The sequence below is a fragment of the Purpureocillium lilacinum genome (assembly GCF_023168085.1).
Source record: "Purpureocillium lilacinum CBS 284.36 DNA, scaffold_6, whole genome shotgun sequence".
In the NCBI taxonomy this organism is placed as follows: Eukaryota; Fungi; Ascomycota; class Sordariomycetes; order Hypocreales; family Ophiocordycipitaceae; genus Purpureocillium; species Purpureocillium lilacinum.
The window spans coordinates 1583048-1598411 of record NW_027072116.1 but is presented as its reverse complement, the minus strand read 5'-3'; the positions used below and the strand labels follow the sequence as shown (position 1 = coordinate 1598411).

At 58.8% G+C, this 15364-nt stretch overlaps 6 protein-coding genes across 6 annotated transcripts; 3 read left to right on the top strand and 3 right to left on the bottom strand.

The window, feature by feature from the left end:
• Positions 1 to 684: 684 nt before the first annotated feature.
• PLICBS_008387 (tRNA methyltransferase, has a role in tRNA modification) lies at positions 685 to 1506 on the bottom strand (the record flags this gene model as incomplete). Its single annotated transcript, XM_018324096.1, has 1 exon — positions 685 to 1506. One exon carries the CDS (start codon positions 1504 to 1506, stop codon positions 685 to 687), a length of 822 nt encoding a protein of 273 aa, XP_018177275.1.
• A 2234-nt stretch (positions 1507 to 3740) lies between these two features.
• Positions 3741 to 5076, bottom strand: PLICBS_008386 (D-xylose 1-dehydrogenase (NADP(+)); the record flags this gene model as incomplete). The annotated part of the gene is made up of 3 exons (XM_018324097.1): positions 3741 to 4423; positions 4486 to 4923; positions 5013 to 5076. The coding sequence occupies 3 exons, from the start codon at positions 5074 to 5076 to the stop codon at positions 3741 to 3743; spliced, it is 1185 nt and encodes a 394-aa protein (XP_018177276.1).
• A 1450-nt stretch (positions 5077 to 6526) lies between these two features.
• Positions 6527 to 8041, top strand: PLICBS_008385 (uncharacterized protein; the record flags this gene model as incomplete). Its single annotated transcript, XM_065601383.1, has 2 exons — positions 6527 to 7350; positions 7405 to 8041. 2 exons carry the CDS (start codon positions 6527 to 6529, stop codon positions 8039 to 8041), a joined length of 1461 nt encoding a protein of 486 aa, XP_065457455.1.
• Positions 8042 to 10511: 2470 nt separating this feature from the next.
• Positions 10512 to 11170, top strand: PLICBS_008384 (uncharacterized protein; the record flags this gene model as incomplete). The annotated part of the gene is made up of 2 exons (XM_065601382.1): positions 10512 to 10522; positions 10570 to 11170. The coding sequence occupies 2 exons, from the start codon at positions 10512 to 10514 to the stop codon at positions 11168 to 11170; spliced, it is 612 nt and encodes a 203-aa protein (XP_065457454.1).
• Positions 11171 to 11832: 662 nt separating this feature from the next.
• Positions 11833 to 12811, top strand: PLICBS_008383 (uncharacterized protein; the record flags this gene model as incomplete). Its single annotated transcript, XM_018324099.1, has 2 exons — positions 11833 to 12087; positions 12155 to 12811. 2 exons carry the CDS (start codon positions 11833 to 11835, stop codon positions 12809 to 12811), a joined length of 912 nt encoding a protein of 303 aa, XP_018177278.1.
• A 270-nt stretch (positions 12812 to 13081) lies between these two features.
• On the bottom strand, positions 13082 to 14267 carry PLICBS_008382 (deoxyhypusine synthase; the record flags this gene model as incomplete). The annotated part of the gene is made up of 3 exons (XM_018324100.1): positions 13082 to 13147; positions 13213 to 13992; positions 14055 to 14267. 3 exons carry the CDS (start codon positions 14265 to 14267, stop codon positions 13082 to 13084), a joined length of 1059 nt encoding a protein of 352 aa, XP_018177279.1.
• Between the last annotated feature and the right edge of the window lie 1097 nt (positions 14268 to 15364).

Here is a 15364-nt window from a genome sequence, read left to right as displayed (position 1 = left end):
CACGTCCGCATTTGTCCACGATGCATCGAGCGAACGGGACCACAAGGCCTCCGAGGAGACGGAACACGGTTGGGGCGAGGCCATGGGTGGGAGCATGTTTTACGAGTCCATCTTGTACTGATAGAAGGCGTCGGTGGCGCACGACAAGGGGTGGTCACGGAATTGGGCATTGATATTTTGCAACTGCGGGCTGTGCAGGAATGGGTCATGGGTCATAGAAACGGTCGCCAGCGGTGGCTAATGGTTGCGGTGCCAGTTACACCGCTTAGATCGATCACGGAGGGCGGGCTACCCCTCCGTGGGCTTGGTCGGACGTTTGGGCTGGAATCAGCTCGTTGGGGGGGTTTGTCTTTGGCTCGCGGCTTTGATCGTCGAAATAGATAATGACAAATACGATCTTGCATGACACGGCCGGGGGCGGCGAGGCATGGAAACTTGGACACCAAACGTGATGCTCTTATGCATGCTGCTTGGGCAAACACCCTGCGTTCGGATGTGACGTGAATGCACGCCTGTAGACGGAGGGACCGAGTCACTGGTGCTACGCCCCCTCCCCAGCATTTTGATATGTACTGACCGCCGCAACCTGCCTGCCGCCTTGGGCCGACCCGTTGGCCGACGTTGACGTGGACCGACGCGACATCATGTCTTTGCTTCTTTATTTTGATCCAAAGGAGACAACGCCTATCTACTACAAATCACCCACCAGTTGTCCTTTTCGTAGCCGCTCTCGCAGCACGTCCCGCCGGCGGCGCGCACGTCCTCATCCAGCTCGCCTTCGCGGTATAGGTGATAGTAGCGCTGGAAGGTGGCGTCGGGCTCGCCCTTCCTGCGCATGACCCAAGGCACCAAGGTGTCCTGCTGTGATGACTCGTCCCAGCCGCGGCGGCTGCTGCTCTGCTCCAGGGCCCAGGCGTAGACGAGCGCGCGGGCGCCGGGCCCGGGGCGGAGGCAGGCGAGCAGCGCGGCGATGGCCTCCTGGCGGCGGCGTCGCGTGGACAGGTGGTGCACGACAGCGATGCTGATGACGAAGTCCACGGCGGCGGGGCGGTAGGGCAGGGCGAGGCCGTCGGCGACGGCCACCTCGCCGGAGCGCTGGGTGGCGGCCAGGCGCACGAGGGAGGCGCTGCGGTCGGAGCCCAGGATGAAGACTGAGGGGTTGACGGGCAGGTACTTGCCGTTGCCGCAGCCGACGTCGAGGCCGACGCTGCCGGGCGGCTGGGAGAGGAGGAAGCGCTCGACGAGGGGCCAGGGCTTGTGGCGCGTGGCCGAGAAGTGCGGCGCGATGGCCTCGTACACGCTGTGCACGTGTGTGTCCTCGTATGCCTCTGCTGCCTCGGGAGGGTGATTCGGCTGTTGCTGCTGCTGCTCCTGATGCTGCTCCTCTTGTGACGTATGCCGGCTTTCAGGGACCTCAGACGGCATCAATACCGGAGGCCGAGGCTGTGTGTCAGGATGTGTCGCCGTCGGCCCGCCCCCGGAGGAGCCCAAGTCTGGCTGGCTCATGTTGCCGCCCGGATGAAGCTCCCTTGCGGAGCAGATGGGCAGGCTCCTCGGACCCAGACCCGACCACAGAAGCTTCGATCGGAACCGTCTCTCCGGCCAATGCTCGTGCTGTCAGATCCAGGCAAGGTGTGTGAGTGGGCAGGTGTCGTCGCCGCGGAGCGCAGATGCTAGACACGTGGACCGCGGCTATCTCTGGCCGGGTATCTCACTGACGTAGAAATGTCTTTGAGCCCCCCTGGAAACGGGCCGAGCTTCCTTCGCCGGGCGCCTGGTAGTTGCTCGGGCTTGGGTGGCCTCTCTGGTGCTGGCTCGAACAGTGGGCGGGCAGGCAGCCTGGTCGTGCGTTTGTGCTCCGGTTGCATGAACGTTCATCAGCCGTGGGTGGGCGCCAGGATGGGTGTCGGGTCAGGCTCTCCCTGACGGATTCTGACGGATGTGGATGGGTGTGGAGCCGGGGGTGGGTGGGCGTTCGAAAAATACCGGCAGTCGCATAAAGTTGGCTCGCAGCACCTGAGATTACACGCGCCGAACCATGCGCGGCAGAGGGGGTCGCGCCGGCCACGGGAATCCTTGCGCGACGCAAAATGTACACCTGTCTGGCTGGTGCTCCGGGTTGAAGGGCGCGCGCTCCCTCTCTCTCTGTCTCTATCTCTTTCAGGGCCCCAGGATTGGCGCAATCTAAATTGGCGGATCGGTGGACGCAAAAGGGCCGTTTGAAACTGCGTCTGAGGCTGCCGGAGAAGAGGTGTGGTTGAAACTGGGCGTCACGTGAAGCAGGCTGGGGGTCGTCCCTGGCAGGTAACCAGCCAGGCTACGTACCTACTTCCGGGTTGAGTGGACGACTAGCGGCCGCCTGGCGGGAAGGAGACGGCCGGCCCGCTTGCCCGGAGCCCAGACCGTTCGTGACGGCAGGGCAGGAACGGTGGGCGCAGCATGGAAGGCGCGACCCAGCAGACCCGGCAGGCCCAGCAGGTCCAGCAGGCCCCAGCGGGCTCCGCCAGGATGGGATCGAAACGCCATGCAGTTTCTCATCGTCCTACTTAACCTTTTGCCGAGTCAGCATCAAAACGGGTCTTGCGTTCCCGGGCCTGCGCCGCTACGTACCGGAGAGCGTGCGAGTGAGTGATACAGACACAGGCGTACGTATACGTCCGAGCCGGCGGCATTGAAACGAGCACGGGACACGAGACGTCGTGCAGCGAGGACCAAACGGATGGTGCCCGCGTTGACGCGCGAATCGAGGGCCGGGTGCGGGCGGGCGACGGCACTTTGGCCGTCATTCTCCGATTTTCGTCTGCTCGCACGGCGTTTGGGTATACAGTAGGCGATGGCGGCGGCGGCGGCCGAGTGCGCGCTCTCTCCCTCGAGGCAGGCAGGGAAGCCCAATGATGGAGCAGCTGACATCCAGTCAGTCCGACTCCGGGCCCGACACTCTAGAATTCCACCCGCGACGAGGGGCGAGGGGGGCAGGCGGCAAAGGGAAACCGGAATCCCACGGCGCACGGCATGGTTCACGCCACGACTCCATCCCTGTCCGTCCCCAAAGTTCAAACGCTCACGACCCCAGAGCTTCATGCAGCTCACGGCCTGGGCGGGACGAACGCGAGCCACTCCCGCGCGAAACAACCCCCAACCCTTCCCCTTCCCGCCTTGTGGAACCCCGGGCGGGCGGCCGGTTGACGGGCCAAAAGTATCCTGTACTTGGGCGCTTCCGCGCAATGTACCGGCTACAAGGGCCGCGCGGAGCTTGCTTGCTTGCTGCGTGTGACAGAGTTGCGATCGCAAGCGCCCCTCCTTCGGCCCCGTTTCTGCGCAGGGATCGAGGAACATTCCGTGGCTTTGAGTGACGTTGCAGGGGTCCTGGCCATGCATTGCCAATCTCCCGAGATTCGGCCAGGCCGAGTCGCGCCATGCGTCAGTTGGGTCAAGCGGCGCTGCTCAAACGCATGGGCCTTTCGATATAGCACCTGGAGCGCCATGGCGGCGGCAAACAAGCAAACAAGCAAACAGCGTTGAAGACGAGACGCATGGAGCAATTAACGCACCTTCGGGGCCGCCGAAATGAGGTCCTTCAAAGCTTATGCATACAGCGGGACGACGAATGCACATGCATGTGCGCGTCACGCCTCCGAGTCCGACGTGGTATGTATTATACTTGAATACAGGGAGTTCATCTCCAACGTGGCGTTCATGCCTTGAGCTCTACTCGGTCCACGCATGCGTGGCTCCTCTCTCTACTGATTTCCGGTGTTGAGCGGGCTCTTGGCGTCATAGACGTCGGTCGTGATGAGCTCCGGGTACTCGACACCTCCTTGCTTCAACACCTCCTCCATGGTCTCCATGATGACGATGCTCTCGGACCATGGCAGCGTCGCGCTCTCCTTCTTTCCGTCTCGCACGCAACGGGCGCACTCGTCGGCCTCCCAGAACATGCCGTGGCCCCAGTTCCGCTTCGGGTCCTTGGGAATGGGGCAGTCGACGACATCGACCTTGCCCTCCCTGCCCTTCTTGATGACGCGGAACTCGGTCGGTCGGAAGGCGGGGTGCGTGACTTGGATCTCGCCCTTGGATCCTTGAATCCGGATGGCAGGGGCCGTGGTGTTATCGTCGGGGTTGCTCGCGACGAGGATGGAGGTGGTGGCAACGCCCATGCTCTTGTGGCCGGGGAACTGGCAGATGATGCTCGTCATCTCGTCGGCGCCAGTCTTGTACTTGTTGATGGCAGCGACAACCTTGGGAGCCTCCTTGTCCTTTTCCGGCTGGACGTGATAGAGAGTCTGGAACACCCAAGTCAGGGCGTAGATACCGAGGTCCAGGAGAGCGCCTCCAGCGAGGTCCTTGTTGACCATGCGGTGCGTGTCGGGAAAGTTGACCGTGCCATCTTGGCCGTCCTTGTTCTCGTTGAAGGACAAATCGGCTGTGTCTGTCAGCGCCACTGTCGTTCTGCGACGTGTGAGAGCTCAGCCAAGGTAGACTCACCCAAGGTCCTGTAGACGGTGCCAATCTCGCCCGAGGTGATCAGCTCTCGGATCTTGATGCTGAGGGGGAAGTAGCGAGTCCAGACGGCCTCCATGAAGAAGAGGTTCTTGGACTTGGCCTTTTCGACGAGCTTGCGCGCCTGAGAGGCGTTTACGGTGAGTGCCTTTTCGCAGAGGACGTTCTTGCCGGCGTCGAGGGCCAGCATGGCGTTTTGGAAGTGGTGGCTGTGCGGGGTGGCGACGTAGATGATGTCGACGTTGGGGTCGGCGACGAGCTCGGTGTAAGAGCCGTAGAGCTTGGCCGAGGCCGGGCCGTCAATCTTCTTGACGAAGGCGGCGGCCTTGTCGACGGAGCTGGAGGACGAGACGGCGACGATTTCGTGGCGGACGTCGTGGACGTCGCGCGAGGCGGGATCGGTGAGGAGGTCCTTGCAGAAGACTGCGCAGGTTGTGAGAGTGTTGTTAGCGGCGGACGTCATGCATGGGCCGGGGCCGCGGCCGCGACGTGATGGTTTGGGATGAGCGTACCCTCGGCGATCCAGCCGGTGGCCATGATGCCCCATTTCAGGGTGTGAGGTGCGCCGGAAGCCATGGTGGAGGAGCGGTTTAATCGACAGGCACAAGAGGAGCGACAGCAATTGAGTAAGGGCGTATGAGGATGAGGAGCTCTCGGTGAAGCTCTGGAGGGGTAGAGTGAGGTGCCGTGTGGCTTTTATGGATCTACGCAACTACTACGTACGTGCTGTCACTAACGTTAGTTAGGAGGGGATGGGAAGGCATCCGGCGGCCGGGCGGTTTTTGTGTGGAGCGGGACCGCGATGGAGAAAGCCCATGGCTAGCTTGCAGCTCGCTAGTGGCAGGATAGAGCGAGGGCAGAACGTGGCACGCCTTCGCGGACATCGTATCAGCGGGAGGGCTTTTACGCGTGGCCCGCCCAATGGGTTCAGCAGTAGTAGCAGTGGTGGTTGTTGCCGTTGCGGATCAAAAGGGCATCCGTCGGCTAATGAGTGATGATGGATGGGCTTGCGAGAGCCACGCCGCCGGAGCTGGAGCCCTCCTGATATCGGGGACGGACCGGCAAGCGGCACCATTGGCGCGGATGGCGGAGACTGTGGCCGGTTCGGTTCTCATGGGGGCACGGGACGGGGGGCATGGGCTTGTCGTTGACTGCCGTTGCTTTTCGCGGCGAGTCTTCTTCGCCTTTGATCATCGTCGGCTTCTTTGTGCCGAACGTAGCGTTTTGCTTAACAATCAACTGCCGTTTCGGCGTGACTCTTACTTTTCCCATCCTGACGTCTCCATACGGTTCTTATATACTGGGACGCTGCAAGGTGGGCTGAAGGGCGACCCCGCGGTGAGGGTGAGCCTGTCCGGTCTGGAGAACATGGAGGGGTTCGCACTCTTTTTTCCTTCTGCGTGCGACGAGTCGATGGTGGGGTAAAGTGGATGGACGGGAGGGGAAAAGTCGCGTGTGGTGGCGTCGACGTCATGGCCGGGCTGATGTTGGGCTCAGTGGGCTGTTAACGTTACTTCGACAGCGGCTGGGGATTCTCTTCCACGCGAGCGCGCGCTCTGGAGACTGGGGTTTCACACTAAGACTGCAAAAGGGAGGTTGCTTCGGTGCCGTCTTTTGACTACAAATGTGCCTTGATGGGCTGTCGCGGCTCTGCTACCCCGTAGGCTCGCTACGACCGGAGCAGCCGCAGTAATTACGTCTAGTACTGACCGAGGCAGGGCCAGTGGTCTCGATGAAGGTCTGTCCATGGGTGCCTTCGTTATGAACTCTGCACTTTCGTATTATGTACACGGCGTGTCAGCTGCAACGGTGGTCATGTCCACGGTGATTTTATTTAACGTGTGAATGCAGATGAAATGCACAAAATCCATGCTAGCAGAGTCCGGCTACCCCAATCAGGAGAGGCCGTGCCCGTTCGATGTCTCATCAGGCATCGCCCAACACGGCGCGTGTCTATACATGCGCTTCCCACCGAGCTCACTATTCCTCTCGGATCAGCGAACTCGATGGCCACAACCGCGTCGCCATGGTGGCATCCTATGAGCTATACGATGATGAGGCCTGGGGTCGTGGCGAGGCCATATTTGACGCCCTGCGAGGTACAATCTTCAATCAAGACCTCTACTACGAAATTGCAAGGTTCGTCACAAAACACCGAAAGGGTGGCAGGCCGACCAAATTTCACCCTCCGAAGCTGGGAGGATTCAATTTCCACTACCGCATAGAGTATTCTGATGGCGACTCTGCCATCATCCGCTTCCCCTTGCCGGGTTACTTCCAGATAGCCGAGGAGAAACTCCGTGCTGAGGTTGCTGCGATGCGATACATCGCCGATCACACCACGATACCCGTACCGTTTGTCCTCCACTATGGCATGACAGACGAAAGCCCGGGGCGGCTCGGGCCCTTTATAATAATGGAGTACATTGACAACGCTGGTGACATGGTCGATGTGCTGAGGGCAGCAGGGCACACGCCTGGGGAGAAGCCAGTCCTGGATCCGGACATAGACGAAGAGAAACTGGAACACATATACGGCCAGATAGCCGATATCATGCTTCAATTGGCCTCGTGCGACTTCTCCAGAATTGGTTCCCTGGGGACGAGAAGCCGCGATGGCGACGACATCAGTGACCCAGACGCCATATGTCGGCCGCTTTCATTCAACATGGCCCAGCTCGGAGAGGTCGGGGGTACCCCTTTCTTCGAGTTTCCCGACACATCCAAGACCTTCTCCACCTCGTCAGAGTATTATTCTGCTTTAGCCGACATGCATCTACAGCAACTCTCTTATCAGCGGAACCAGGCCGTCAAGTCAGCGGACGACTGCCGCAAGAAGTACATCGCCAGGTGAGGATGCTGCACGCTCAGCTCCAAGTACGCAATTTCTGACGGCTCATCCAGGCAATGCTTCCGCAAGGCAGCTGCCAACCATCGGATGGCTTCACCAGACACGGACGCCGGTCCTTTTAAGCTTTGGTGCGACGACTTTCGGCCGGCCAACATTCTCGTTGACGCAGCCCATCAAATTGTAGGCGTGATCGACTGGGAGTTTACCTACGCCGCCCCTGCCGAGTTTGCGTACTCGCCACCGTGGTGGCTTCTCCTCATCATGCCCGAAGAGTGGCCAGAGGGGCTGGATGATTGGGCGGCCAAGTACGAGCCGCGGTTGAAGACTTTCCTCCGGGCCATGGAGGCCAAGGAGCGCGAGTTCATACAGCAAGGCCGACTCGACGAGTCGCAGGTACTGTCCACGCGAATGCGCCGCAGTTGGGAGACGGACGACTTTTGGGTCGCCTACGCGGCGCGCAAGTCCTGGGCATTTGATGGCATCTTTTGGAGGACCCTCGACAGGCGATTCTTTGGAGACGACAAAGGCGAGTTCATGGAAAGGCTGAAGCTTCTGTCGCCAGAACAGGCTGCTGCGATGGAAGGCTTCGTTGAGCGGAAGCTGAAGGAAAAGCAAGAGTGTACTTTGATCGACTGGTATGGCGAGGAGGCCGAGTCGATGCCCCCGTCGAACATCCTCGATGTGGGCTGACTGGAGCTGTAGCATACCTGCTCTCACACCTCTGCGGTAAGGAAAAGAGAAAGGACAGCCCTCATACATGCTCGAAAGCCGTGCCCGTCTTTTGCCATGTGCTATGAGATTGAGCAGTCCAATGGCCGCCCTGACCATGACAACATAGCTGCGGATCGTTGTCGCTCGAGGTGACACCACTGTCCAGCAACCGGCAGTGCGCCCGTGGCACATGTATGCATCCTGAACAGACTGCCTACACTGAAACGCACCCACAGCCTTTGCCACGTCGGCAGCAAGCGGTCCAGGTGACTGGCCCGATCTTTCTCCTGGCATGCCCTTGTCCTCAGGACTCTGTGACGATAGGACTCAGGTTTGAGTGGACGCATCGAGCTCCAAGGCTTTGATTGCCAGTGGGGGCTAAGGGTCATGTCTTCGTAAACAAGGATCATTCGGAGATAGTCCGTTGTCAAAGGCCTGTTCGAAGCCAATATTTGGAAGTTGGAGTTGCCACACCGCTCAAGACACTAGGGTATCTACACTTTGACACTGTGAGCAAGGCACCTCGCGTCAGCCCAGCTTGCCTCACTCGCTATACCCTGCCGTCTGAAGTTCACTTGAGAGTAAAGGGGTTGAGTGGAGAATCTGTTAGATCACATGGTAGCACAACAATTGCTGTCAAATGGACACGAGAGATGTTCGCATCAAGCCTCGTTCCAGAATCCCTTCTTCTGCTTGTCACCATTGCCAGTCCCCCTCCCAAAATAACATCACCCAGCGCCACCCACGGTGACTGTGATTGGACAGAACGCGAAATGGCACGCTGTCAGGGACCAGGCGACGCGCGCGTGAAGGGAGGAACGAGTGGGAGGAAATGAGTCTCTGCGGCCGCAGCTCAACGGGTCGCGCGCGTCGGACCAGGATGGTTCTGTGATACAAGAAAGATGCAAGGAGATTGCCCTGCGCGCAATTTTTTTTTTCCAACGCTGGCTAGCATCATAATGTGCGCGAAAGGCTTTAATACCACAAGCGCATCGGTGCCTCCGTGCTTGCCGGACCAGCTTGAGGGAGCGGCCATCTCTCTTTTTCCCTGACTGCGGTCCAGCAGTTCCTATCAAGTGTACCACAAGGTCTGGTGCCGTGGATGAGGAACAGCATCGAGAGGCATGCTCAGCTGTCGGACCCTGCACTAGTCGACCTTTGTCTCGCCAAATGGACCTTCCAGAAGATCAGATCAGCTTCGAGTAGGGTTGTTCTGAGACTCGCTGGGTTCAAGGGCGCGAAAGGAGAGTGCCTGTAAGTTTGGAGCTGCCTGATCTAACTGCCAGTTCTGTATGTCACAAAGCCGACTAATCATGCTACTTCAATAGCAGTCTGACTCTATTGGCCTACGGCACATACCGCGCTGAGGTTGCTGTAGAGTGTATGCGAACTTCGAGACGTTGGTACTCCAAGCGTGGGTCATCCCTGAGGTGGGAGTATACCGTTTCTTGCCAGCTAACAAAAAACATATGATAGAAGCAAAGTGACATCTCGCCTCGACAGTATCGGTATGCAGCCTACCAACATGAATCCGTGCGACTCACCTTGTATCGCCATGCGGTCTCGCCGTATGTCCCTGAGCTCTGCGCTTCTAACTGCAAACTCAGGCGGGAGAGGCACGTCGTCACCGGAAGACATTCGAGCGATCCCGGTGGGACAATCGACCGAGTCAAATAATTTTTGGAAGAGCAGGGGCACACAGACGGACTCGAACAATGGAGTCAGCACACAACTTGATGTCCGTGAGCTCTGCGAACTGGTGCATCAACTGCGCCAACAAATGCAAGAATCTGATAGAGCATCGGTAAATCGTGATTACCAGCTCAGCAAGAAGATCAACGACAGAATGACTAGATTGTCGAGAGATATCCTCCAATCACTGCAGTTGAACCACTTCGCAGGAGGAAAGGGTACATTACGGGCTCTGGGCCAACTAGAAAAGCCAATGTCGCTCTGCCCAGAATTACCCCCCATGACAAGCGCTCGTCACAAGGAGACCGGTGATGCTAATTCTACTGATTCGTCTACGGACCTGGAGAGCGATTCATTGAGCCCTCATGCGCCCAAGAGTGGTCCGGGGAGTCGTGCAGCAGCGAGTCTTTACGCCCTCTAGCCACCCATAATCGGTCACCGCTTTCGTCCCCCGACCCTATCGCACGGCTGACGCCCAACCTCGGATTCGGTCGCGCTCAGCCATGGAACACTTCTTCGGTGCTTTATGCCCCATTACCAGCAAATAACAGAACTCTCTTGGGGGTGGCGAGGAACAACTTGGCGACAAGGATCTATCGACCATCAGCCGGAGATAGTCCAGCATCGGTCAGAAACGACCCTGTAGCATTGAGCGATGAAATCCATCCAAGTAGCCTCGAGTCCTCCCCTGCCAAAGGCGCGTCGTCCACGGACAACACTTATTCTCCCTGCTCGCGTAGCAGCGACACCGCGTCGGATGTCGCCGAGGTATGGACTGCTGACGATATACCGTGCCATGACCGCCGTGGAGCCAGCAAGCTCGCGGTCATGCTCCCCGCGCCAGGCCCATCATTGAAGCGGGAGGTGGATGGTGCGTGGCACAGCTTCAGCGCCGAGCATCGGCCGGTCAAGAAAAGGAAAAACTGGATCAATCCGAAGAACCCGGGGAGCAGACCTGGTATCGCAGACGGAGCAGCTTCTATTGACCCTGGCAGCGAACAGATTTTGATCAGTCGCATTCTCGACAGGAAGATGAAGAAGAACAAGACGACCTATTACTTCGTCGAGTCGCCGGACGGAAACAAAGGCTGGCAGCGACCCGAGAACCTGAAAACTTACGACCCCCGCGTGCTTGAAGACTTCAACAAAGGCTATCGAGGGCATGATGCGGGCATCTTGGTCCTAGACGCGAAGCAGGATCCCACTGGGGCTCAGTGGGTTCAGGTGTATTTTGTTAGAACCGGCTGCAATCAAGAATGGCGAAACGTTTGGGTCAAGTCGAAGCTTGTGAATCCTAGCAAGCTGAGGGACTGGTCGGCCAAGCTGACTGGGGGGGCCGTTGAGGAGGTGGCTGATTTGCCTGCGAGCAACTGCGTGTATAAGCGTGATATGGTGGGCCATGCGGACATGGACTAAGCAATAAGGTGATGCGTAGTGACGAACGATTTGCTTCAGGAAATATAGACTACTAATCTTTTCCGTTTTAATATATAGATTCATAGAATGAAACACCTAACACAGCAGGTGACCTGGGGCGTAGGCATAAGTAAACTGTCGAGCTATGGAACAATACCGTTCTCATTAATGGAGCCTAGAGGGTTTGACTCTTTCCTCCTGGGGCCCTCCGGGGGCGCCTGCGCCGAGGTATTTGCTTTGCGGTAGCGAGCTTTTTGTGGCGACGAGCTCTTGCTTGGGAGGAGCGAGATTCCCTGCGGCGGCGAGCGCCTTCCAAGATACTGCGCTAGCGCTTTTTATGGCATAAGCATGGGACAGCAGCGGCGCGCTACGTATTACTATTGCTGTCGTTGCTGTCGTTGCTGTCGTTGCTGTCGTTGCTGTCGTTGCTGTCGTTGCTGTTGCGGAAAGTAAACCCCAATGGGCTCTATTTGATACTTTGTCGCTACAGTAGGTACGTAGCTCGGCAGCTTTGCTCTACGCCTACGCCACAGGTCACCTGCAGCGTCGGGTATTTGAGTTGCCCGAATCATCAATTCGGCCGCGGCCAATTGCCGTCCGTTCATTTGCAACTTTCCCAAACAGCGAGCAAAGACTGCGTCCGACAGTCGGCAATCGTCATCATGACTTCGCCCGCGGCAGCCACCGGCCCGCAGACGTCAAGCCTCATCATCGGCAACGCCTTGTCCATCCCGAAGCTCATCTATGGCACAGCCTGGAAGAAGGAGCGCACTGCCGACCTGGTCTATGCCGCGCTCAAGACCGGCTTTCGCGCGGTCGATACAGCCGCGCAGCCGAAGCACTACGACGAGCGCGGCGTTGGCGAGGGCATCGGGCGCGCCATCTGCGAGGGCATCGTCAACCGCAAGGACCTCTTTGTAGGTGGTCACAGCCCATACAAGACCGCGCCCCGCGGATAGCTTTGTCTAACAAGAAGGCATTCAGATCCAAACCAAGTTCACGCCACTCAATTCTCAGAGCGAGACGCTCCCGTATGACCGTTTCGCACCACTCGTCGACATGGTGCACCAATCCGTCCAGTCGTCCCTCAAAAACTTCACTTTCGTTGGCCAGGAGCCGTACCTCGACGGCCTTATCTTACACGGACCCATGGATACCATAGATGACACCATGATAGTGTGGAAGACGCTGGAGTCGTATGCACCGCATCGCATCCGCCACCTCGGCCTCTCCAACACGACGCTAAGTACACTTGAAGCGGTCTACGCGCGTGCGTCGCTCAAGCCCGCGATCGTGCAGAATCGCTTCTGGAGCCGAACAGGCTTCGAAAGAGCACTGAGGTCCTACTGCCGCGAGAATGACATGGTGTTCCAGGCCTTCTGGACCATAACCGCCAACAGGGAGCTCTTGGAAAGTGAACCAGTGCGCTTCGTCGCGCAAAACGCCGGCGTGGACGCCGTGGCGGCGTACTATTCGCTGCTCGTCGCCTTGGGGAACCTGGCGGTGCTGGACGGGACAACGGACACGGCGCACATGGCTGCGGACCTGGAGATCGAAAAAGTCGGCTTGTGGGCTGACAATGAAAACCGTGCCTGGTCGCAGACGCTGAAGACCTTCCAAGCCATGCTAGGAGACCTGTAGCGAGAGTGTACAACAACGAGGGCAACGAGGGCAACGAGGGCAACGGAGGCAACGACAGCAATATCACTAATGGTAAGAACAATAGCGAATGATCATCAATAGGCAGAGCGCTGCTATCGTCCTATGCCTGCATACTAAAAATCGCTGGCGGAGCATGGGGGCAGGGCGCGGCCGAGGAACAAGTAGAATAGTTGTATAACTAGCAAAACGTGGCTCTAAGAATAGCACTACTTTTGTTCATTCAGTCGTAATTATAGTTTAATGCTGCCTCTATATGTCCTTGGCAAATGTATTGGCAACAATGAACGGGAAGCAGGCGGTGGCCTCGAGATAGACCTGGTGCAGAGTTAATTTCGAAACGACAGGCCCTCCCTTACACAACTGGCCAAAGAAGCACATACCTTGACGTTGTCTGCCCCAATCTTTATCTTGCCCCACGAGACGGCCTCGTCGGGCCTGGCGCCCGCATCGCTGCCGTCAAACTCCTGCGCCGTGTTGATGTAGACGGCCGACTCGGCGCCGTTGCGCATCAGGCAGGCGTTGGCAATGTGGTGCTTGACCAGGCCGCCGCCGAGGATGATCATGCCCGCGCGCTTGGCGCGGACCGAGATGGTGTTGATGCGGCGAATGTCCTCGACGATGTCAATCTTGAGCTGCAGCGGCGACGACTTGAAGGTGTGGAAGTAGAGCATGTCGCCGAGGCTGCCGTCGGTGAGGGCGGGGCAGAAGACGGGGATGTTGTTCTTGTAGGCCCAGTAGTAGACGGATCGCTCGTCGTTGATCTCCTTGCCGAGGCGGTGGATGACCTTGGACGGCGTCCAGTTGATCTCGTCGTCGGTGCCCTTGCTCGCTTCCTGCTCCTCCAGCATCTTGTCGAGAATGGGCACGACCCAGTCCTCAAAGGCGCAGTAGTTTGCGTTGGGCACGATGAGGTTGCCGATGCGGTTGAGGCCCTTTTTGCGCAGGTCGGCGCCGACCGCGCTGAAGGAGCTCATGTACGTCTGACCGAGGCACTTGATGAAGTCCTCCTCTATGCCGCCTGCGGTGGTGACGATGCACGAGACGTGGTTGTGCTCGACAAGCCAGCGCAGGACGCCGCGGAGGCCCGACGATATCAGGTTGGAGGTGTAGCCGAGGAAGATGGTGGTCTTGTCTCCCGTCTCGGGGTCCCTCCACGCCCGCTTGTTTAATGCCTCACTCAGTATGTCACGCTGAGAGGAGGAGCGAGTAGGGAAGCACTTACCATGTCGTTGATGATGCGTATGGCTTCTGCCATGGACGAGGCCTGGAAGCCCATGTGGCGCATGCCATCAAGCAGGTCCTCGGCCGTGACGGGGCCCTTGAGCTTGTTGAAGTCGAGCTCCTCGACCTGCTGCGACCCCGCAGGCATATCCTCCGACTTTACGAGGACGGCATCCTTGGCCCCCGTGAGGACCTCGCCGTCGGAGTTGGCCATGGCAACGCAGGGGTGGTGAGAGGCAGCGTGAGCTGCAAGATTTTTGGTGTCGTGGTTTCCTTCGAGATGGCCCGGATCGACTCGAGGAAACTGGTCAAATTGTGCGTAAATATATGCGTGATGAGATAGATGGCGGCGTGGACGTGCCAGGAGAACGCGGGACGGAATGGCACGTTCACAGCACCGTCACACTGATAAAAAAGTCAGTCGAACGATTGTGAGTGTGAATGACACCGTCGTAGTTGTCGATGGACCCTGGATTTTTCACCCGTGCCGTCCGTCCAATCCAATGTAAATGTCCGGCGCGCCGGCGGTCCGTCCAGCGGACTCGGGTGGCCACTAAAATGGCTCGCTGGGCAGCCACTACGGAGCCGGTGGCAGTGGTGACGCGGGCGGGCGGCGGAGGTGGAACGGGGTTGGGGGTCCCGACGCGAGAGGCTGCCATGCTGGCCCCTGGCGACACTGGGCTGCTGCAGGTGAATCAATCTGGGCGGGCTCGTTGTCTCGGTTGGGTTGGCTCGCCTCAGTGGCCCGCCATCTGGAATACCCGACGTTATTGTGGGGGGGCATGGCACGGCATGCGAGCCTGATGATTGACGACCGCGGGCAACCACCCGACCTTGTGAACGGAGGAGCCTCTACTAGGTAAGGTACTCCAGGCGCTAGGAACGGGCTTGCAGGTACTTCGTACTGCCCAGGTGCCGCGCAGCGCTTGCGTACTTGGGTACGGGCCCGGCCCCCCTGATGAACGGCCCACCGTCGGGGGCTCCAGGCGTTCCATCCGCTGAGCTGGATGGGTTCGCATTTGCCCAAGCGTTTCCGTTGGCGGTTGCACGCGCTACGCCTGCCGGTTGGTGACCCCTGGCCGCAGCAGCAACAACCTGCAGCAGGCCCAGCGTACTCGTACCTGGACGGCAGGACCCGACATCACCGCACGCAGGCACGCAGCACTGAGCCAAGTGCGAACGCGCAAGGCGGGCGGGGTTAAGAAAAATCCAACGTCTGCAATACCTTGATCAAATCTCTCTCACGCCACTCCCAGTCTCTCTTGCACATCCCGCCGCCGCTGCGTAGCGCGCGCAAACGAACTCTCAGCA